The sequence below is a fragment of the Varroa jacobsoni genome, unplaced genomic scaffold, assembly GCF_002532875.2.
Source record: "Varroa jacobsoni isolate VJ856 unplaced genomic scaffold, vjacob_1.0 scaffold_462, whole genome shotgun sequence".
Lineage (NCBI taxonomy): Eukaryota > Metazoa > Arthropoda > Arachnida > Mesostigmata > Varroidae > Varroa > Varroa jacobsoni.
Genome location: NW_019213364.1, coordinates 105,689 through 130,000, shown reverse-complemented (window position 1 = coordinate 130,000; position 24,312 = coordinate 105,689). Strand labels below are relative to the sequence as shown.

At 43.8% G+C, this 24,312-nt stretch overlaps 2 protein-coding genes across 11 annotated transcripts in view; both read right to left on the bottom strand.

The window, feature by feature from the left end:
• Window positions 1-6,523, bottom strand: part of LOC111260652 (protein phosphatase 1G) — a 15,794-nt gene extending 9,271 nt beyond the window's left edge. For 3 of the 8 annotated variants that reach the window (XR_015311139.1, XR_015311140.1, XM_086968414.1), the window contains exons 1-7: window positions 3,942-6,523; window positions 3,504-3,602; window positions 2,656-2,901; window positions 2,139-2,297; window positions 1,619-1,735; window positions 910-1,138; window positions 245-621 (exon numbers count right to left, since the gene is read on the bottom strand). Coding sequence is in view for 6 of the 8 variants with exons in the window: in XM_086968414.1 (XP_086824540.1) it covers window positions 245-621; window positions 910-1,138; window positions 1,619-1,735; window positions 2,139-2,297; window positions 2,656-2,844 (1,071 nt within the window). In the remaining 2 variants the exon portion in view is untranslated. The remainder of the gene's footprint in view (window positions 1-244; window positions 622-909; window positions 1,139-1,618; window positions 1,736-2,138; window positions 2,298-2,655; window positions 2,902-3,503; window positions 3,603-3,941) is intronic. The other 5 variants (XM_022833572.2, XM_022833570.2, XM_086968415.1 and 2 more) reach the window with 5 other exon arrangements.
• Window positions 6,524-11,250: 4,727 nt separating this feature from the next.
• LOC111260656 (protein Wnt-8a) overlaps window positions 11,251-24,312 on the bottom strand; it is a 37,547-nt gene continuing 24,485 nt past the window's right edge. The window contains exons 4-6 of one of the 3 annotated variants that reach the window (XM_022833577.2): window positions 20,409-20,534; window positions 14,038-14,186; window positions 11,251-13,830 (exon numbers count right to left, since the gene is read on the bottom strand). In XM_022833577.2, coding sequence (XP_022689312.1) covers window positions 13,333-13,830; window positions 14,038-14,186; window positions 20,409-20,534 — 773 coding nt within the window. In that variant the 3' untranslated portion in view covers window positions 11,251-13,332. The remainder of the gene's footprint in view (window positions 13,831-14,037; window positions 14,187-20,408; window positions 20,535-24,312) is intronic. The other 2 variants (XM_022833578.2, XM_086968416.1) reach the window with 2 other exon arrangements.

Sequence of the window (24,312 nt, the reverse complement as noted above, 5' to 3'; positions counted from 1 at the left end):
AGTCGACTTCGAAATGCGCCGGACAAGCTCACAAAGTGTCAAACGGGAACGTCTAGAGAGAGCAGCGTTAAGTTACTGGAAGGTAGAGCGTATCGGCCATACGGTAGGGACATATTTTCTTCACCAACATATATAAGATATAAACCTAAGAATTATACATACTTTCCGTATTCATGGGAGACTGACAATTATTGATTAATTTGTAGTTTATGCTCTACTCTCTTTCTTACCTACCGAGACCTACCTCGCTATCGGGCTCGTCCTCGTCATCATCGTCTCCTTGTCCCAGCTCGTCCTGATCCTCGTTTTCTTCATCCTCGTCTTCATCATCATCGTTATCATCATCGTCATCATCATCATCATCGTCGTCGTCGTCGTCGTCCTCGTCGTCGTCATCATCATCGTCGTCGTCGTCGTTCTCACCCGCCTCGTTCAGTCGGTCCTTGATCCGCTGCGTTGCACGCCGTTGAGCCGCACGTCCAGTAAGAGGTCCAGCAGAGGAACTTGCCGCTGAAAATGCAGATCCTGAAGAGCAGCTCCCTGTTCCTCCTTCACCGGCACCAACATCTGCTGAACCAGCCGCTGAAGTGTCTTTCTCGATTTCTAAGGACGATCTCTCACCTAAGAGAACAAATCACGAACGGAGACGAGTATCTATTATGTTCTTAAAGATAACGCATTATTCTGTGAGTCGTGCCGTAACATCTGAGCTATAACATGTAGTAAAAACTTAAGCTCCAGTTGGGATTTAACGCATATAACGTAAGAAAAAAACAATCCATAACAAAAACGAAGATTGTATTTCGGGTCAAAAGTAAGGTTTTGTTGTGCAAAATAATATGCGATGCATATGTTCTAGGAGGTAAATGTTCTAGGTCTATACTGATAAGATTTCATTGATAAACATACCATGCTCGTATGTGACCCCATTGGTTTCTTCTGAAGAAAATCCTTCGTTGTTGGAAGCTCCTGCAGTATTGTTTACGTTCTCTTCCTTGAAATGAACTTCCTGGCTCCTTGCAGAACTGAGTTCGGTCTCCGCTTGGTCTTGCGAATCGTTTTGATTTTTTTTTTCTTCATAGGGTGTACCATTATTCGTTTCTGATGAAGTTTCATTTTTTTTAGCAGTATCTTTTTCCTGTTGAAAAGAATCGGCAATTATGGAGCTGTAGAAAAACGCGTGATATGAGAAGCAAAATAACATCTCTACTACTAGTCGTAATCACGACGCCTATATAAAGAGAGGTATTTATACCTTAATGTAGGAAGCGTCACCGATGTTTACAGTTTGTCCGACGTTTACCAGAAACGCTATAAGAATCCAGCATGACTAGACTTTACCCAGCAAAATAAACTCTGTGACTGAAAAGAAAACGATAGGTAGCGCCTTTGATGTCCAAAATAATGTCCACAAGCCAAAAAAATACCCGTACCGATATTAGCTCTTGGAAGATAATCGGCAAAACCAACCATAATGTTATATAGCATATATAAAAAACGAAAACATGCAAATCTTGTAGCATGAACTACTTTCAACACAGTATCAACTCTCCTTTATTTCAGACAATAAAAAAGACGATACTTGAGATTTTAAGATATACAAAAATGTATCATATACCTTGCCGTGTGCTTTATAGGAGCGCATTAAATCTTCTAGAGGCATCGCTGCTTCGCGAGCCAAAATAACTCTTTCATCTTCGTCCGTTTCCATGCTGGCGTCACTGTCGCTCATATTCTGAAACGTTAGAAATGAAATATTACAAATTACCATTGTTTGGATAACACGTTTTCTCTAGTAGTAACTATGTAAACATGATGTTTTTAATAGGAAAATAGTGCGGAGGTTACAGAGCATAATAATAAAGGCTATGTTCCAGAAATCTTGTTGATGGCCATATTCTAATTCCGAGTAGGTAGCTCAACAGATAGATGGTAAAAAAAAAATCTGCTTCAATATCTGATGCAAAACTTTGATTCATTCCTCGAGTGTAGAGTTTGGCCACAAAAGTTTGGTCACAAAAGCAAACTGACCATTTTTGTCAAGAAAATAAAATAGAAAAAATAGCCCCAAAAAATTGTCCATAGCATCAACGAACAGGCTAATTGGTATCTGACGTACTCAATCTCATTAGACCAACCTGTGCTAGCTGTTTAAGCACTTCGACCACCTCAGGTTTTGTGAGGGTCTGATCGAACTTGACGAACGCATCGATCAGTGCTTCTTTGCAGTCTCCAGCTTGGTACGAACTTAGGCTTTTGATGAAGTTCGGCAGGTTTAGTGAGCAGTATTTAGATACCTGTGAAGCACCATTAGAAGCATATCTATTTGTGCTAAAGACCGAGTTTCAGTTTCGGAGATCTCTTTCGGCATTGTGTTACTGCACTCTGCATTTTACCTAACCTTGTTGAGAGCATGTGGGCCACTAGACCTGGCTTGTGCACTACTTTTTTTTTTTTCGGAAATCAAAAACACTTCGATAAAAAAAAGAAGCACATAGCTAAAATGCGTTAGTGCAACATGAATAATGCAAGTGAAGCTGCTTGCTGAAAGCTGAAGGCGTCAAAAGCCATTAAGCCGGTAAGCTGAACGTAACAATACAAAAAATAAACGTTTTTAGCTGTGAAGATAACTAGAAGTGCATAGATAATATTTACCTCGCTACCACCATGTCCATCATAGACTGCAAAAAGTGAACAATCTTTATCAAAATCCAGGATACAGTTGTGAGCGTCTTCCTGTGTCACTCTCCATCCTTGAACTGATGAGGCTCCAAATGCCATCCCATGACCTGAGCCACATACCGTATCAGGCTCAAAAATTGGCCTAGACAAATAGGCGCCCATTTTGCTAAATTCCAATTCAGACAGCCTTTATTTTAGATGAAACGATGCTAGCGTTAGCTGAAAATGCACACCATAAGAAAAAAAGCAACATGTATATTACATTATATTTGGGTCATTAGGACTACTTTGTGAAACTAGACACGCGGCTGAATTTAAAAAACACTGTGTAAGCCCCACATCCATGGGGTTAAATAAAGTTTACATTTTAATCTATAAATTGAAAGCTGCATTCGAGCTCGTGTCCGATAGAATTCTCATGTTTTTCTCAAGCCCGTAGATGATTGCAACGGAGCAATCTATTGGATGGTAAATTTACAGACTTCATTTTCAGTTTCTGAACACTCTCTACAAGATGGCCTTTTATCTTACCAATATATTTCTACAGTTCTAGTTAAGCCGATAATGGAACATTCTCATACGTAATATGCGTGTATTATAATAGAACCGTTACATCTAGAAGAGGTCGATAAACAAAGACGCTGCGGAAATGGTAAGACAATGCGACCACACTCGGACACCGTGCCATGTGAACATAGGCCGCATTGATGTTTCATCTGAATTTATGACAAAAATACCCTAAAACACTTCTCCCGAGCGTCCGTACAATTCTTAGATAACACAATGCTTAATTATAAAGAATAACAACGTAGAAATATTACCTTGCCGAAACCGCAATTTGTACACAGCGTCGTCCACGACAGATTCTAGAACTCTCCGATTTTTCGGGTGAATTGTTCCCTGTACTTGGAATAGGTACGCTAATATAAGTAAATCGATAAAAGAGAAAATGATTTTTAGATCTAGCGTGAAAAATACATTTCTACCCTGAAATTTATTTTCCACGCCATATAGGCCGGAAGAAGACATTGATCAAGCAGTACATATACAATGGATCAGCTCAAGAAGATCTCGCTGGGCAATCATTCTAACACTAGCACAAACATCCATCTTCACTACATCGAAATGTCAAAAACGGTTATGACCCTCTCGTCAGATAAAATCAATTCTGTAAACGTTTAAGTGGCAAGCATTAGTCCGTTTGTTGCTGTCGAGAACTGGTGACTGGCGAAAGCGAAGCGGCGATAAAAGTTACATACATTTCATTTCAAACGCGTTCTTAATATCGCTGACGGTTGATTAGATGGTAAACGACTCAGTTATAGAACACGTGTAAACATCGCGCACACTGTGACTTTTAGCGACGACAACGCGGAAAAGTGAGAAAAGTGCTCTGTAGGAATACTGCCAGTGACACGCAGGCTGCTTTCAAGATAACGACTCCACAGTTCTCCAGAGTAGAAACGTGTGCAGAGAGGCGAAGCCTTTCGATAAAAACAACAACAAAACAGAGCGTTCAACTAGAGGATACATGCCTTAGTGGCCAATGCGATCTCAGTTGTTGTTGCTGTTGCTGCTGTTGTTGTTGTTCAACAACAGTCATAAAAACAAATACGGGTACATCGTTAAAGTAGCCATACATAGGTATTAGGATAGGATATGTGGCGCAACACTATAATAACTGTTGGTGTCGCCAAAATGTTAAGAGGATGCTAATAAGTCAATCTTTATCGTGCTGCTTATCGATGCACGTTGCTGCTGCTGCTGCTGCTGCTGCTGCTGCTGTTGCAGCTGTCTAGACAAACGAAATCTTTCTTCACGCCAAACTTTGCATCACGCCATATTCCACGTACCGATAACACGTACTCGTCTCGTAATCGTCAGTGACAACGAACAATTGTGAACAGAAAACGCACACTCACAACGACGATAGCCCGTTAAACTAAATTTGTAGTAATGGCGAGACAGCTGACAGGGAGTATATTAGCTAAATAACATCACTTTCATTAACTGTTCTCGTGTAGAATCACCTCAGACAACACAGCTGATGCCAAAGCTCCGAGACCAACGATGGTGGCGACGAGGATAGTTGTTATTATTACTAGTGGCCACTAGCATCGGCGAAGCACCCAATATACACAACGATTGAACACCCTATTCAATCACAACTCATTTAGTCTGCACTTAAGAACCGCACTTAGTCTGCTGCTGCAGCGGCATACTTGGAAATAATCGTGTGGTGGTCCGCTAGCAGCCGGCTGTAATGGTCCAAAACTCGGCGGTACACGCAGGGGAGGCTACCATACGAAGCGAACTGCTCACAGCGTTGCATCGGTCCTCTTGTCGAACGCCTTTTTTACCTTGCACGAATGTCTAACGATTCCGTCTGCAGCGCGAAATGAATCAGTTCCCGGCCGCCGCCGCCGCCGTCGCCGCCGCTGCCGCCGTCGCCGAATCAACCGTGTCGACCTGGCCGAATCTAGCAAAAGGGGTGCAGCGAAACGCTAGTTAATCGCGTTCTCAGAGCGTACGAACGCGGTGGCGGACCGGACCGCGACCGACACCGAGCACTCGGCCGCTGAGTGGGTGAAAGCGGCCGTTTAGATCGTTAAGTGCTTTGGAAGCAGTTCCATTAGAAGCTAGCACTTGTAAGTCTTGCAGTGTCACGGATCTACAAGGCGACGTCACCTCAGCCAACCGCAGCGAAAATTTGAGGAGATGATTTGTTGCTGTTTTTTGATGAATTGTTGATAACGGTGATTTCGCTTACTTAATTCAAGCACTGCTCTCACTAGAGGTCCTAACGTTACGTTGCTACCAGCGACAGAATAGCGTAGCCACCGTAGGTGCTAGTATAGTTGAAGTCGAGTGAAAGGAACGCTGGCGGCCAGACAAGCAGTCCGGCAGGAAAGCGTGTAGATCGACCGACCGACAGCCCGACCGACCGACCAACAGCCAGACAGACAGACAGACAGACACACACACAGACGGACGGACGGATGGACGGACGGACGGACGGATGGACGCACAGACAGAAAGAAAGAACACATACACCAGCTCACTGCTACACAGTGGTAGCGAGCAGCAGCAGCATGCGTTCGTGCGCGTTATTGTTGTTATTGTGATGGTGGTGGTGGTGGTGAGCTGTGTTTGTCTGTCGCTGAGCTGCGAGAGTGTGGGACGGCCACTCTGTTTCCTTACGACTACTTCAGGTGCCGTGTGTTCACTGTCTCTCTTCCTCCCTCCCTCCCTCCCTCCCTCCCTAGCTCTTTCTCACTATATGCGGGTAGTGTGTGTGTGTGTGTGTGTGTGTGCGGATAGCAACTTACCTTTGTTGGCCGTGCAGAAATCTCGACTCGAAGAAGACGACGGCGAAAGCGATCGCAAATGAGACAGCTGTCTGTCTTTTCATTAGAGCATTACTTGCTCGGATATCTCCGATTGTTCAGATAGCACTGGTCGCGAAATCAGAAAGGGTGGTGGTGCAAACAGGAGGGCGACGGAGATGGGGGGAGAAGGTGGAAACTTTCGCGGCTAATGCCTCGAGTGTGGGTCTCGGCCGCCAGAAGAATGCGGCTGGCGCGCCAAGGAGTATAGCGTGGATGGATGAATTGGTGCCTTGTGTCATGATCGTATATAGCAGAAACAAAATCGAATGGAGACATTGCGCGATGCGAACATCTCAATCAGCGCAGAGCTATGACTGGCACTCCTTCGGCGCTAGTGAGCCGGAAGACGAATTCGATTGTGCTGAGATTCCAAGCCATTGTTATTCCGCCAATAAATGAATATTTTTGCGTTAGTTGCAAATATTTCGGTTCGGGGCGCGCAATAGTAATTGTTTTTTATAGTTGTTTGTATTATTATCTTACTCTTGGTACATTAAAAATCGGATATTGCTAATTAGATTATTATTCTTATTGTCATTGGAAATTCGCGTCGTGCTGGCTAACTAGGCTCACCGTTACGTTGTTGGCCTTGTAAAATCTCTAGAACTTGACTATAGTGTAACATGAGAGAGTGTTTTCGGTAGTTCGCTCTTCAGACTGGGGACGTGTCTGATCCAACGTCGAACCGTAGAAACTCGTAAAAATATAATGCGCATATAGCTGGCCTGGAATACTATAGAACTCATGTGTACTAGAGTTCAGCCTCTATAGCTTATCGCATACATATCTGTAGGTAACGCGCGCGGTCCGTGCCGGCTTAGGCTACTCGAAAATGGTTATCGCAGGTGCTATTCCTATAAAGCCATATGAAAAATGCTTCAAGGTATGCCACCCCGGGGCCGGAGAAGATCGCCTTGGCTAAATAGCTTCCAAGTAAGGCTCGCAAGTTACTAAAGGGTTGAATGGGCGGCCTGGCAGCCAGTTTGGTCCGAGTGACTTAGTCCTTTAATTTTTCCGACCTGCTGCTCTGACTGCTGCTGCTGGATGGTTCAGCTAATGTGCATACTATACGCCGCCGTCTGCACTCTTATGGCTCGACGAAAAAGGAATTATGTTAGCTTCTTGGTCAGATGCGCTAATTTGATCATCTTTGGGAATGTGCCCGATTGAGTACTTAATTAGTCATTTACTGTTTTTTGTAATTCCTCGAAGTTTTGTTGGCAAAGTTCTTCTCCAAAGCTCTTCTAGACCTGTTAACCGATCAGTGCCATAAAAAAAGACGCGGTGGTCGCTCTCGAGCGACGTATCTTCATCGAGATAGAAAAGGCGTAGTGCCCATTTTGATATCTGGAGCGCTGCCCTTGAAGTGATTTCCTCTTTTTCGGACATTAAAGACATTGCCTCACAGTTATCATAGCAGAAATCATTCAAAATAGAATCTCGTTCGTCTAGGTTGGAGACATCTTTAAGATTCAACATTAAAAGGCAATATTTCATATTGTTTTGAGGAATTGACTTTGGCTCCATTCCTCGTGGCGTAGCTTATTTGTCATTGCGTTTTGGACGTCAGTAATAAACAGCAGTGTTCTGGTTGGCTGTCTTCTTCAGCCGCATTCGACCTATATAGGGCGATGACCTATCGATTTTCTCTTGAATCAACTTTCTTCCACCCTCACTACGATGTGAACGTTCCCTAGTACCTCATAATTATGAATTATATTGCATATTTAGGCAAGAATAGTTACTCGGTCGTTTAGATTAAAGCTTGTTGGAATGAGGCACTTAAAGATAAGTTGGCGTTAGAACGCCGAAGTTACTCACGACGGCTGACAGAAATAACCACAGGCTTTTAGCGAAGTCTTCAAGTGAATCCTGACTGACTATAGAAGTACCAGTTGGATACGGCAGGTCTACTTTGCCTGATGGAACTAGCGAATGCCTAACCTCCCTCTGCTTTATAGACTCTTCTGTCACGGGAGCGATGGTATACTCTGAAGATAGAGCGCAAACACGCTCATTAAAATTTATCAAAGCTTCGCGGGCCGCTATCTGCTCAGCGCGAGTTTTATCTATAAGAGCCCGCTTACCGCGTCCCTCCGGCGCCTCCCTTTGCAAGTTACTTGCTTTGAAGAAAGCGATATCTTCTTTAGTGAAAAAAAGAAAGCAGACTTTGTATTTTGAGCTGATCGTTGTATGCATGTGAGCAAGGCAAGTTTGCTCTGGGTGTAAAGGTGAGCGGGAGCGACAACCTCCTTTAGCAGGCGATCAAAAAGGGGGACAAAAGGCGATAAGAAAGAAAAGTGAAACTCTCGCTTCCTTTAAATTTCTTTGTAAAACCTTTCGAGTGAGCTCGGAGTCTACTAGTACTCGGTGAGGACGAAAAAGGTCCGCTTGTGTCAGCTGCGTCATGCGGACTAACACCTAAAGCACATTCTTCTAGAGGCAAACAAGAACGTGCCTGAAATTTATATGTACAAGCTTAGCAAATGCTATCGGAACTCATAATCGGTCCACTAAACGTCATTGTCATCTGTAGACTAACCCTAGTGAGCTAGTGCTGCGTGTATACAGACGTTTCACATCGTCTATCGAGCTTCTGAACACTACGAGCACTCGAATAATTCGGATGCACCGGCAGCGAATTGCCTCTGCTAGCCTCACAGTGCATTGAAGACGCCATCTTTTTTACAAATGGCTATCAACAGCTGTGAAAACTACTAACGCAATGGGTAACGAGAGGCTTTTGCAGAAGCCGTTTCTCCTCGTAGCTCGTAGGGCCGCGTTCGGTGCATAGCCCGTAGCGGTTCTCTGGCTGGTGGACTTTAAAAAAGCAATCATCATTTTCGAGTTCGAATCCTTGGGTTTGCCATATTGAGTGGGAGGGGTAGTTCGAATGCAAACATTTGTACTTGAAGACACTGCAACTCTATCTTTTTTATTGACTTTTGATATCAAGTGTCTGGTAGTTTCCGCAGTCGTCATGAGGTGCGTGCGTTCGAGGTAACTAACACACGTGTCCTCGTTGGCATTTGTGATAGTATTTATCGTTGCTTTATCCATCGGTCCCTTTATCTGCATAGCCATTTTTATGGATACCCAGAATAGAGTCAGCCATTTATGCCAAATTAGTTGGCTTCACCAGGACTCTATACGCTACTAATAGTTTTCTGTGCGATGAGCTGATTCTTCAAAGTGGTTCTTCGTAATAACATCTAGAAAGATGTTATACGAAGTGATTACAGCCACCAAACTGCAATAGTTTGGTAGGCGCAACCCTCCACGTAGATGGAGCTTTTACAGTTCCTAGTAGTAAGAAAGCTGAGAAATTAAGTATTGCGAACAAATACTGGTACAGGATTCATGAATGCAGCCAGGCATTCGTTCACTTATTAAACCTCGCGTTTTTTTTTCCAATCAATTCTGACTTGGCATTGCTATGCAAAACGTTGGCTAATACTTCGCTCCGTGGCGGAGCAATAAGCCAGTAAATTTTTTTAGCAATTGACGTTTTCTTCAAATCGATGACGGATCCTTAACTCGATTTTAGGATTTGCAAAGGTCATAGTTCTTCATATTGCTTGTGTCACAGAAGGTAGAAACAAATAAGTGTACTCGTCTAGCTTTAAGCTTGTGTGCTTTTTCCTGTCACGCTTCTGAGCAGCCATAGTGCATCATCGGCAGAGCAAGGGCTATTTCTTTCAACGAAAAACAAATCTACTTCAGCAAGGTATTTACAAATTTTGCACGATCGGGACTAACGTTGTTACACGCATGGTACATGGTCAAAAGTTTACAGCTGAGCCATGCTTCAGCTTGTTTGGCAATTTTCTATTCAATTTTTACTTGGTTCTACGATGTTTTTGGTAACAAGTAACGCTCAAAGACATGGAGTAATGTTGCCTTTTTCGGTGTAGTCTCCCGGAAGCTGTGTGTGTCCTGTAAGGCTACATAGGCAAGTACACCTACATGCATGTCAACATACATGAACTGTAACATCTCAACGACCATGTCTATGGAAACAACGTGCTTCTGTGTAATGCTACACACGAGCATATTGTATTCATTGGCATGCATTAGTAACAAATAGCCATACAGAAAGGCGCGCCTTATACAGAAATAGTCAGGGTTTTTGTTACGTTTGCGCGCAAGCAAACGGCTTCGTACGCGCTACACTCTCAATAGGAACCATGGGTATATAGTAAATAGAAAAATACCTTAATACTAAATGTGCCGACACTTTTTTTTGTATATCAATCTAATCAGATGATTAATATTTAGAACATTTGGTTCAGGCATGTAGGACGTAGTGCTCCATTTACCAGTCGAATATCATTTATCCACCTTAGCTGGTAATAGTCAAAAGGTTCACGTGTACATGTCAACAGCACAGTATCTTAATGTCAGAGAGACTATATAAAGCCATTTGAAACACTTGCGTTATACGTGTTGTTCCATAATATAAAACCAATTTACGAGATTTGCTAGGTATTTTCAAGGTGGTACCAGGGAAACGAGAGGCATGATATCTACCACAATTTACCCCGCACCTGGAACATTTACATGTACCATCAGGCTAATAGGGCCGGCTCGTCCTATTGCTCTTTACCCCTAGCGAAGCAAAACATTCCATATCGATCTCCGCCTCTAGTTTCTAAAGCTGGTTTTGAAGGTTTCCATTACTGGAAGCTTTAAGCAGGTACGCAAGTATTTGGACAGGAGATACGCGAGACAATTCCGAATTGTTATGTGTAATTCCAGTGCTCTTTTAAGGAAAGAGGCCTTTGCACGATTTATTTGTTCGAGGTTTTTTATCTTACCAAATGATGCGCATCCATACTTCATGGCTGGGCTACCTTGAGTTTGAACAAGCTGAAAGTGGCTGCAAAGAGGGAAGAAACTGGACGATTCCCCGTACGGAAAACACTGTTTTCCTGCTTGTTTCGATCTGTGAACCTTTTGCCGTTCACGGGGAAATGTACCCCCAAGGACGGTGCGCGATTCATGTGAATCCAGAAAATTGCTGTACAAGGTAGATTAATCATTTACTTTTATTTACCCACAATTTTTACGTCAAGGAGTGGCATAAAGATAAACGCTTAAGTAACTACCCATCGTATACCTTGATTCAAGTAAATTACAAAATAAATATTTTCAGCGTTAGGAGTGAAGATGCAGTACCTTGGGTTTAATGCTAAACTACGTTTTCTTTATTTATTTACATTATGTATTCGTTTTCATACTGACTCTGTGTAAGCTGCTTTTCTAAAATCTTTTTAGCTGTCTGTGTATGCGCGTTTATATGTTTGTCTCTTCTTAGAATTTCTCGTTATAATGTGAACTCATATACAATGTTTATGCGTTTCCTCATTATATTTTCCATTTACAGGGTTTTTTCCATCAGTTTTGCATTTCCCAAATATCTATTTGTCCTTGATTCGCCTCTTCATTCGTTTTTTCTTATTGACCCATTTGTGCTCCCAACATTAAGGCGGCGCCGCTCAATTGCAACCAAATGCCAACTAGCTGGCGTATCAGTATGGCTATTTACCTTCATAGGTACCCACTTAATACACAGATTTATGTATAAATATATATTTATGTATATGCATATGTATATATATATTTGCCACTACCTGCCACGCGCACTAACTAAGCTGTGACAACCGTACTGGACAACGGTATAGTTTTGCTTTATTTTTGCGTACCTGCCAATACATTCCTCCCCTTTGTCCGCTCCTCGCAGGATATTCCCCATTTACATCCCGATTACATTTTCAGCTCACTTGAAGTTAGGTGTTTTGTTAAAAAGACTTGACAAAAACTACTACTTTTTATTTTATGTACAGACCACGTGTACACGCACAATGGCATTACGCCCCGTCACAACGAATCGTTCCCTTTGTGTTATCGGTTGAAAGCCCAGAAGGAAGGACCTCGAATTTGATTATGACTAATAGCGTCTAAAAACAATAAGGTTGCTGTTTAGGCCACTGTTGGCCTTCCTGCTGAGCTAGATCCCATTGAGTTCGTCAATTTTGAGCCTATATCTATGACTGTTTGAGTCTATGTCATAATTTTTTCGTTTCCACTATTGTTTTTCTCTTACAAGTATTATTATTATTATTGTTATTATTATTATTACTACCACTACTATTCTTTCTGGCCTTTTGATATATCCTGATTTTAAAATTGTCAACGAATTCAGCTAATACGTATTGCATATATACTACTGGCGCTATAATTGTATCACTTCGTGGTCGTCGATGAGCAGCTTGATCAGAGAACCGAAAATGCCAAGGTGTGACGAGGCTTGCCCATCGACAGTAACTTTCAACGTTTCTTAATGGATATCACTGTAGTGCAGGATACCAGTCGTGTTCACCGTCGCCTTTTGCATGTTATTTATCTTGTTGTCTATGCTTGTCCTTCCTCACTTCCAAGCTGATGTACATTTCAAGCCATTCTAATGCGTTTTAAGGCCCCTTGTCTGCTTTGCTAGCCTTATTTCTTTTTCCCTCTCCCTAGCTGTGTACTATTATTATATAATATATACAAGACGGTATTATACTCTCACTGGCAACTGGCCATGACAACACGGCTGCCGCATCACTTATTTACGATTTATAAATACAGTGTCACAAGATCCTATTTACATGTATATCTATAATAAAATTGGCTACTACAAACGCAACCACTATGGCGCACGTCATCGGTCTCTATAATCACCTAAATAATGTATCGTATGGGCTTTGATCATCGATCCTTTCACGTTGGTGATGATAACGATAACCTTCAAACTCTCATCACTTAACGCTGTCATTCTTCTCGATATTATTATTATTATTATCGCAGTTATTATAATTATGGTACCGGTTTCTTCACTTATATTTCGACCGTTTCTCTTTTAGGTCCACTAACCTATAATACATCTCTCAGCCTGTCCCGTTCTCACTTTCACACAAATGATCTTTGTTGTTGTTGTTGTTCTGTTGACGTCGTCATGTTGTTTGTCACATTGATTTTTATATACCCTATATTACATGCCAATGCTAATACGAGGGCAGGCTCCACTAGTGAGTGTCTGGCCAAGTTTAGATCGGTTTCTTAAGGTGCGTTCCGCCCAACCCTCGGTGAGACGTCGGGAGCAAGGGCGAATCAGCCCTCGCTAGAAGGACACATGTTCTCCATCTTTTTTGACTCATGTTTTTCTGTTATTGTTCTTGCGGTCGCCATGATATCTTCCTAGTGTGCTGTGGTGGCTTTAAGCGCAGAACGTGCGCTCCACCTCTTGGCTGCACGACTGACATTCGACCTTGCAGCACCAGATGAATCTGCATTTACACGTATTGTTCTGGGTTTTTCGCTCTCGGCGAATATCGAGGCCGCAGTCGTGGCAGAGCCGATTACATGATTCAGCCTCGTTCTTTGTTACGCCAACGCCGGACCGCTGGGAGCATTCCCTGCCAAGGGTACTAATCGTGCCGTTGCAGTAGTTGGTCGAATCGAAGGAATAAATCAGCGTGCCCTTTTTAAATGGAAGCCTCCGCCTTCGAATCAGACCGTCGTTCTCTGAGTCTCGCTCGTATATGCCAAGCGTTGTGCCGCCATTGTACTCCAACAGCTGCGCCCTTTCGTACGCCTTCCGTAGCCGATTTCCAACTGTGTGCATGTCGCCCAGTCGCATCCAGCACGTGCTGACCGCGCAGGAACCGGACACGCCGTGGCATTTGCACATCCTCCGCATTGTCCTCTTGACAGCCTAGAAATGTAGCGGCTAATTGATTTATACTGACAGTACAACCAACAAATGGTACACACATGTGCACATGTGGCAGTTTCTTATGATTATCATTATTTGTTTCAATCGGGAACATAGGTAATGTTTAATTCATGAATTACATAGGATAAACTCTCTATAATGTATAATGTTTAATTACAATGTGATTGCGTAATTGTTTATGCTTACCCATCGTCCCACGCGATTATTATGCAGGTTAATTGCTCCCGTATCGGTTGCCGGTTCCCGCTTGTCGAAGAACTCCTTGGCTTGCTTCTCGCCGAACTTGATATTGTCCGAACATCCACCCCAGGTCCATCGGTTATCTAATAAAAATGCTTTATATTTTATTATCCCTGATCGCCAAATCAACCTCATACTTGGGAACCATTCTACCTAGCCGGCCACGTACGCACGAATATCGGTAACTGTTTGTTGCTCATACGTATGTCTGTCTGTGTATGAACAACAAACATAATGCGAGTATACAATTTGAGCCTAGTTACTGTCCTGCAAAGTGCTTAACGTAAGCCCGGACTACACCCTAACGCTGTGTCCTATTATATATTGGATCGTGTTTTTATCGTCGAGTCCTCACGTTAATGTTCGGCCTCGCTTTCCTTTATGCCTCCGCCATTTTCACTGTCCTTCTCTTTTTGCTCTCTTGATTTCTCTTTTCAATTGAAGTCTAAACGCAGGGCCTGTCAAATAACGACGCCGCACTTCGTTGTGTAAATTTTAATAATGAAAACCCCAGCATTTTATTGTATCGCGAACGGTGTGTAAATGTGTATACGTACGTATATACAAAGTTTCACATCGCCATTTTTTAGGAGTCGTATGAGAAACCTTGTACAGATCAGTCCAACGATTCAGCCGGTTTACTTCAACAAAAGATAATTATAATAGGCGGGGAGCTGGGAGAAACATACATGTTAGCCCGTTGTTGTCGTCAGAAGTATGGTACAAATCTGCTGACGACACTTATGTAAAGAGTATTCCTTAACCATTGAAAATAACAGTTCCCGGTTCAGCGTCGACACTCAGTGCTTCAGATGGCCACTCTAATTCTGATGCCGTTTCTTCAGAAATGACGTACTCAGCGGAGTAACTTGCCACGTTGCTGCTACTCGACCGTGGGGTCAACGAGTTCGTTTGTGTATAAGAATAAAAACAGAATCGTATAGAATCAGTATAACGTCGTCGCAAATAATTTACGTTATGAATCAGCTCCTTTTTCATCTGCATCTTAGGGATACGAGAGAACTGAAAGGCACACACCCTTGTCCTTAAGGAGGATACCGAGATCTGATAGCTGAAGAATCAAAACACTGCATTGTGATTTTCGGCTAGCGAAAGTGTCTATAGGACACACTGTTCTTTCACTTGGTTAGTGCGGTGTAATTTGCGCGAGCCTATTCCCAAAGTCTGCTAGTCGATTTCGGGTAATGGAGTGTTGGTTTCTTCGAATACCTGTTAACATAGATGCATACTTGACAGTTATGTACCACTCGTTGAAAATCTTCGTCAGGTTCCGGCCAGCACACGCAACTTCCTCTTAAAAGGTTCATTATTTTAGTTCTTGGATATCCGCGACGAATTTCTGCAAAGACTTCCTGCTGAAGTGATGTAGAAATTTCAACTCGATCAAGTGCTAATGTGAAGCCTTAAATCAGCAGGATTGATTCACTCCAATTGTAGAAAAACCACAGTGTTCATTCAATCAGTTTTTGTCCACCGCTTGTCATGGTCTCCTCGGGATCTATATGTATCAAGTGGAACAAGTTGAACATCTGTACATTGTAAGTGTTACAAATTTCATATATATATATATATATATATATATATAGGAGGAGGAAATCATATTAAATCATCAGTGACTGACTGCTGAAGTAAAATGTAGGAAAATGCTTGAATTCTACATAAACTTAGGAACGCACACAGCGTTTACCTATTATAAGCTCCTGCTGTTGCCGTGGTGTTCACGACAAAAGCAGTAAAGCTGATTGGTGTGTCCATTGGCATGTAGGTAGGTTAAGGAAGGCGGGGAAACGCGAAGGTTGAACTGGCCGAACAGGTGTGCCGGACATGCCTCGAGCCAGGCCCTGGCTGACTGGACTCATGTGATGCATGAAGGCGAAAGCCGACAAGCGCAATCGTGCGCCACCCAAGAAGCGTTCATCGAACGTTCCAGCGGCTGCTGCAGCATCACCACAATCATCAATGTCATCAATAGCATGTATGGACATGGGACGCAAATGGATGAGGACTTTCTCATGCGCCCAGACTTCAGCCAGTTAAGCTGAAGAGCAGAAACTCTACGCGTCAAGCGTTGATGAAGACCTTCTTTCTATTCTGTTGTTCGTTAAACGCGCGAAGCCGGGAGGGGACATCGACTACCTTAATAGAACCGAGCGTGCTGCAGGAACCGGCTGAGCGCTAACCAAAATACTTGAACTGTCTGTCTTTACTGCTGCTGCTGCTGTTGTTGTTGTCTCGGTGCTTGAGTAATCACCGCAGAGGTGTCGGCCGAAAATAGCGGCATACACGCCATCGCGACGGATCCCGTCGTCGAATAGATCTATACAACGAATGAAGACGATGAACTGTTCGGCGCTCGCCTCGAATATAAAGGGACCACCGTTGTAGCTGCTGCTCTTGCATTGTTGCCACTGACGAACACAAAATGGTTTTCGACTACACGCCATGCGTATCTGCTTCAAGCCGCGCAGGCAGATATCTCGGGAACCAATTATGGAATGGCTGACTTTTCAAGTCCACTCCTCTCGTTCTCCCATAACTTAGCATACTCCGTCTTCTTCTCCATTTTCCGCAAATATATGCTCCAATGGGCTATTGCCTAGCTTACGCGTGAATGAACTAAATTGACTACTCGTTACGTTCATCCCTAAATATTTCTCGGATGTTCAGGTCCCCGAGTCTCAACATTGATGGACACCGACGGATCTATAACAGTTTGTGCTATGACAAATAAGTTAACAATACCTTTCCATATATTATATACAAGTTGCGAAGTTCCGTATTCATATCGTACATGCTTCGGCTACTAACTTACTCCAGTAAACCTATAAGTTCCTCCCTATGATGATCTGCTAATCTTAGTCTTTGTAACAATGTTTGATAAACATGCACGACCTGATGCGCTGCGTTGTACTACTTCTTTGAATCACTACTCAATGACAACGTAAATGAAGTGCCTCTACTACATGAATTGTGCTCGATAATGAAATTAAATAGACTTTTTCGACGCGCGAGAGCTGCTGCTGCCGGACGAAGAAGGGGCAACTGCGGTGGCCAACCACGCTGGCGCCTCCTCCGCTGTGAGTTGTCATACAGAAGCGCTGCCAGCGGCGCAACGCGCTGCCGTCTTCTCGAGACGTTCTGCTTTTGCGATGTGTCCTTCGGTTCCATTCGAAGCAAAAACTTTTCACTCGAACTTTTCGTTTCGGGACCGCGGCACCGAATACGGAGAGGGGGAGCTTGTCGCGATTATGCGGAGAGATAGCGGGACCATTGAACAGTGACTGGACGAACCGAGATGGAACAACGGAGTGACGCTGCTGCTGCTGCTGCTGCTCAAGAGGAGAATCAGCAAAACCGGCAAATCTCTTTTGCGGCCGAACGTGTGCAAACGCAGCAGCGGCAATAGTAACTGCTCGAGCAGTCGTCATATGTATGGGATCTAGCAACGGCTCATATCTGTCCAGGTGTCTTCTCTGCCTAAGTCCTATTTCAAGCTTCGCAGTAGTTCTGTCCAAAGTTGAGTAGCTGATGTCCGGTCTGCCTGTCTAGCAATTTTCTCACTTCGATGGCTGTTGCCTCAGATAATGCTATACTCCTAGCTGCAGCTACTGCCGCTGCCGCCGTCAGCTCGCAGTGGTGCAGCTACCTAGCAGTATGCCTCTTCTAGCAGGAGCGGACGAGAAACGAATGACGAATACGAATATGCACACAATACAATTTGGCGTTTACAGGCATGCGAGCATGTATACATATACACACACACATACATAAAGTCCAAGGATGGAACGTGCGCCGACCGATCCGAAGTCGGACCGCCAGACAGAAGGAGGTTGAACACTTCTGTCTTCAACTGCCGATGATACAATCTCTGGGCGCTCTCTCGCTCGAGCGAAAAGAGAGGGAACCGATTGTCAGACGGACTCTTCGATACAGGAATTTGATGACGCTAAACATTCGCGCTGCCGTGTTCCGGTTTCATGTTTTCGTTATTCGTTCGTTCGATGTATCTCGCTGTTTTCGAGACGGCCATGTTGTTGTCCGTTTCGAGTCCTATGTTGTCCCGCAGGTCACCGTTTCCCGAGCAGCAATTCATCGTAAGCGCATCATCATCACAGTCCAACGATACAGATATACGCGTTGTCTTTACTAATCATTTGTCCAAACCGATAGCTAGCTTGGCTGACAGAACTCGGTGTCATCTATGCATATGTCCCAATGGCCGACGTTCCAAGGGATCCAGTCTAGCTGGACGCCGTCGCTGGCACAGATATTTCTGCCGATTTCTCTTTTGCCGCTCGTTCTGTCGAACGCCGCAGAACACCGTAACTGTGTAAGAATAAGCGCAACCTTTAGTCGTCTTGCCAGCACAAACGAGCGGGAACGACAGTGGCAGCGATATTTTTTCGCGTAGATCGTGCTGGCGTCCTCTACCGATGATGTCGCCACCACCCCTTACGTACACAGTGATCCGTTCCGACTGTAATGCCTATAAAACACTACGAAATCACACGGCAAACCACAACTAGGGGAGAATAGAAAGGATCGTTGCCGTCATAAATACTCGACCGTCATGGAGCCAACAACTGCGATCAGCGCTAACGCCACTCAGGCACAAACTTAGACCAACCAAAGCGGATAGCTTGAGTTAGTTGTCATGATGATTCAATAGGTCGCCGAACAGCCAACTAACTAATAGCGTAGGTACACAGATGTCTCCTTCGAATCCTGGGAACTGTCAGCCGGGCAGTATGGGAGTGGCCGAGATTCCTCCAGGCTTTAAATGGTTACTACATCTTCTCGTCCGTACTTAGTTACTGCTTCGTGTCGTGTTTAGCCCTATCCTCTCCCAGAGCCTTAAATGTGTTGTTGAGTCTTAAACATTGTTCCGATAATGGCTTTCTCTGGGTGGATGCAATTCGCGCAGCGTAGAAGTAGCCCCAATAACAAACACTTAGTAAGGTCATCCGGCATGCGAAAAGAAGTTATATATACTACATATATAAGGCCCGCGTTGTGGAAACTATCACGAACAATTAGGGTAATACAATGAATGATAGAAAAAAGGCAACGAAAGCCTCAACTCGATCACTACAAAACTGTACAGCACTTGCTTAAGTTAGCCAAAACAAAACAAAGAGTAGGTAATCAGGTAGAAACAAAGAGATATAAGTCAAATCCAACAAATGCGATGAGAGTCTTTGACAGTTGAATGCCTCGCAGTTGGCCATTGTACAGCTTTTATGTGATCGTTTGCGTTTGATACCGAGGAAGCATTTCGTGTTGCGCGGACTCGCGGCTCGCGGCTCGCGGCGGGACAGCCCGACGACTTCAGCGGCAAAGCACTTTAGAATGTACGAGACATCATTTCAGCTCGTCGGAGGCGGGTGAATGAGTGAGCACCTTCCTTCAGTGACTCAGAAAAAAGGACCTGGCTTTAGGTGTGAAAGGAACATGCCGTTTAAGTAGTCCGCTCGATCGTTATCTAATCTCGACGTACTTGTGGTCTGGCTATTACACTAAAGACATTAGTGATTAATATTATAGGCTTAATTGCGTTAGCTTTGGCCACGCGGACAACTTAGCTGCCTCCCTTCCCTTCGGCCTGAAAAAACACCAAACGCCAGTGAAGGCAGCGGCAGTCACATTTCAGCTCGACCACACACATATCACGACGACTGGACGCGCCAGAAAGCGTCATGCGGATGCCCCTCTACGCGCCCATCAATAATTAAGCTATCTGACGACGTTGGGTTTTTCCCTATGTAAAATAAGCTGTAATTGTGTAGTAAAATTCTCCGTTTGAACTACAGTTTAGCGTCAAGATGAGCTTGAGTGCTTGCTTAAAGACATTCGGATGACGGCATGTATGTTGCATCTTTTCATTTGATTCCATTTTACCGTTAGAGTGACGAGTCCTGCTTAAATGCATTTGCAAGGGTTGATGTGATCTGAACACCCGAGTCCCTGGGCTGAATCAGCCAGTAATCATTTAAATGTGGACATTACTATTACCTTCTAGAGGACGATTTAGGAACATCCTAAGAACACACCATTTGTCGAGCTAGCAAAGGACACGGAGGCTTCAAACTCGGACGATTTTCTAGTTTTTTAACCGCAACCTCTCCCGGTTCCGTTCGAAGACATTTGTAGCCCAAAAGTGAAGTGAATGCCAACTGCTGCTCGTCAATCATCTGATGATGTAAGCCATGCGATCAAATAAATAGATTGCCTATCATTTTGGCGTAATATCAGCTGTTTTCGTTTGGCTACTCATTATGTTATAAAGGCAAACCTACCGTTGGTTGCTTTGCGGGTCTGGTCACACATACAATTGTCAAAATGGCCTAAAGAACAATTCCGCGTTAGCGTATACGTAATACCAGCGCTGATAATGGCGTGCACAAAAGCCTTTTCTCGAGTTGCTGCAAGAAGAAGCCAGATGTTTTTGATTAGTAGTAATTAGAACAAATTACTATCTCTGTTAGGTTAGTTAAGCGGAACGTCTAGCCCAGGCTTGAGCGCACGTCACGAGAAAAAAAGATATCGGAAACAGAGCTTTGTTTTTGGTGAATCTATCCTCCCAAAACACTTTCCAGAACCAGCTATTGACTAATAAGTCAGTGTAATAGGGCCTAATAGCATATAGACATTGTACAGAAAGTAGACAAATGATACATATAGTAGTGAATTATAATAAACAACTGCAGCCGGACGTCAGTTAATCTGTTGGGATAGAGACTATCGCAAATATTTATATCTACTTTTACCGCCCGTACAGCCTCTGCCATCGCAGGACAAAAAGAATGTTTTTTTTATAGGGCCAGAATTAAGACGCGATAGAACAAATTCATTTTCCAATGAACTAGCAGAAATGTAATCTATTACATAGAGCAACAACAAGGATCTATCAAGTTATCTTTACCACGAATGACAACAATATAGCAGGATACATTATACACTAAAAGAGAACCTCATTATACAACGTTCACTGCCAATAAACATTACTAACCGAATGACGATTATTGCTCGTCGAACTGAAACACCTCAGTTTCTGTTCTGTTTTTTGCTCGTGTCTTCAAGCTATTATATATCACCGGCTTTAATACTCTATCGAGCTAATGGAACCGGCCGATTGCTCGTTCGCTCACTGGCTTCGTTGTGTCGCGGTCCGAACGACGATCCGAAAACGCATCACGGCGTCGCCTGCCGTTATCGTTTGAGCGTATCACATGTCGCGTACCGCACACCGAAGCATACGTTCCCGTTTCGACTGTTTCAGTGCCACGCAGTCCTTGCTGACTACCGTCTGTGTACTATCTAAACACATGCACACATACGCACACGCTAATGCACACTTAGAGACACTAAAGTACACTCATACACATGCAGAAGAACAAGTATGCATAGCGGGGCAGTCGCTTCTGTGAGTTATCAATTGTTGTTTCTGTTATCTAGATATCTCTCTAATAGACGGTAATAGTTTAGTGAGGTGGCTGAAGCAGTCGATGATTCGCAAAGAGCCGTGTAAGCGTATTCTCCGTTGCTGTGACAGCAAGCGGTAGCCGCCGCAGTAACCGCAACAGTAAAAAGGCTGATGTGGGCTTGACACATGTCTGAGACAGGTATCGTGGGTCGGTATACCTAACGAGCATTGTTTGGAGTTACATCTAGGCAGCGCGGCAAACTTGCTAAAGAAAATGCTCCTCCAAGTATGGGTACCGGTAATGACCGCTAGGATGGTAGAAACAGCACCCAAAAGCCTTTAACCTCTTGTCTCCTCATTTACGTCCCTCCCTGATTCACCCCCACTTAGACAGAAGTCAGGTCAGAGAAAAACCTGCATCGGAACCGAAACGACAGCCAGTTCGCTCACTTAATATCATATATGTATTCAATGCGTATTTGTGCTTTGGCCTTCGTGGCTTTCACTACTTCGACCCAGATAACCTTATTAGTTGGTGCCGTTCTACCACTGGACTGCTATACAGCGGCAGCGTGGGGGTTATCCATGTAGCGTTTCGTGTTCAACTATCCGTTGTTGTTATCGCTGTTATTGTCGTCATCGTCTCCGTCGTTGAAGTTACAGTTGTTTGTTGTTGCTCTTGTTATTATTGTTCTTCGATGGAAGATGCTAATCAATTAAAGTGACGTTATCGGCAAATATTAGAGCACCTCAACGAACAGACAGCAGCGAACGGACCACAATCCTCGTAAGAGAAGAGGCCTCTTCGGCGGCGGGGTCCGCTCGCACTCTAGCGTAACGCGTAGCTCATCAGAGCCTATAGATCTATGCAATAGCTCGGCAAACGGCATTAGAACCGCAGTAGCAGCGACGGCAATAGCAGCAACAACAACAAAAACTATAGTAGCAGTAGCAGCAACAACGACAACAACAACAACAACAACCTACTACAGCGTCGGCAGAAAGCAGTACCTTTTCTTGCCTTCTTAATTTTTTGTTTTAGGTAGTCGTAGCCGTATGAGTAGTCTCAGCTGATATTAGAAATTGGTGCGTTCATGAGCGGCAGCTGGCGTATATACATACGAAGCCACGTCAATACGTCAACAGACAGATCGGCGAATGGAACTTTCCTGTTGGCGTAGGTGAGACCGTGGCGGAATCGTCGGTAACAGGCGGTGTCGCAGCCACTTCTGTCATATGGTCTATAGAAATTCATACGTGTATTTATTAGACATGCACAGAGATCTCTGTTAACTGTAGTGCTCTTGAAGTGAAAGGCGCGAAAATTAGGTAGACTATAATGTATACAACAGAGCGGTGGCGGTAGGAACAACATCAGCAAAAACAAACAAACGCAATAACAGGAAAAAACACGCTTACTCTATACTAACATTCGCTGTTTGTTGTTCAGCCTTACGGCGGCAGTTTTTTGTACCAGCTAGCTTCGCGCTAAAACAGTCTGCCATGCGTCATCATGCGCTCACCTCGTCAGCGTACGAGAGAACGCTGCGTGTTCAGTTGAGCAAAGCAACGATATCAGAATGGTCTTCATATGCGTACGCGTCATATCAAACGGAAAGAATTGCCTCGTTTGCAATATAAGTTTTGAACATATTTGCCCACACAAATATTGAGTTAAAGGCACCATGCGTAGACACACGCCCTTATAAAACTTCTTACATTAGCTGTTAGCACACATACATTTGTACTGAGAAGCGTAACTTCGAATGGGACCTCGTGCCTAAATAGATAGGGGCATTGCTCACTGGTGCGCAGCGCAAATAGAATCGAACTAGCATATCGGCAGAATTCAAATAGTTATTATTAAATAATAGTTGGAAAACAAAGTAAGGGAGTAGCTTAGCGTAAAAGCACATCGTGAAGTTATGTCCTGCTTGAATGAAGCAAGTTGTGGTATAGTTGATCCTCTGGCCATTATACGGGACACGGTACAGCGCGCTTTCTAGGGGGAGCATGTTTTGAAATGACGAGTTCTTCGGCCACTGCAACAGCTGCGACATCATCATCATGGTGGCCAATAGACGTCAGAAGGGTGATTTCAAGGAAATTTTATCACCTTTTAATTACAGAGCACATGTTATAACGTTCACATAACACTATAGCTCTGTAATAGAATATGAGGCTCCTAAGGCAACCACAGATCTGTATTATCTAAACGGTCATCATGCACAGGGTCAGATTCCATCTGTTCATCAAGTAGGCGGTCGTGCGAAGATCTGGCCTGTCGGTCAATATCACCCGACCGATTTCGCACCTTGATTCTCCGCCTTCCTCGCTGCCTAACCGATGTAACGACACTTAATGGAGTAAGATCAAAAATGACAAGTGTAGAGTAGGTGCCGCATAAACACTCCATTTGATTATTGGCTGCTTGTCGTAATTCCGCCCCATCTCAGCCCAGCCGCTGCAAAATGACTGTTATGTCATCGTAACGATCTTTTTTTGTGTTTCTAATACGTATAGGTTTGTTTCTTTCAGCGACGAGGATGTTCGGTAACGAATATCATTAGTAATGGTTCTTGGCCTCTGAATGCGTGCTGTTCTAATTAAGAACAAGAGAGCACATACGTACGCATCAAGATAGAAAGAAAGGTGAATAAGCACAAGCGAGAAACAAAACGTCTATTTAAAAATACGATACCAAAATGACTGTCTATCGCTTGCTATTTCTCGGTGTGTGATTTCAATTTCTGAGGCGCTCGCCCACCCCTGAACTA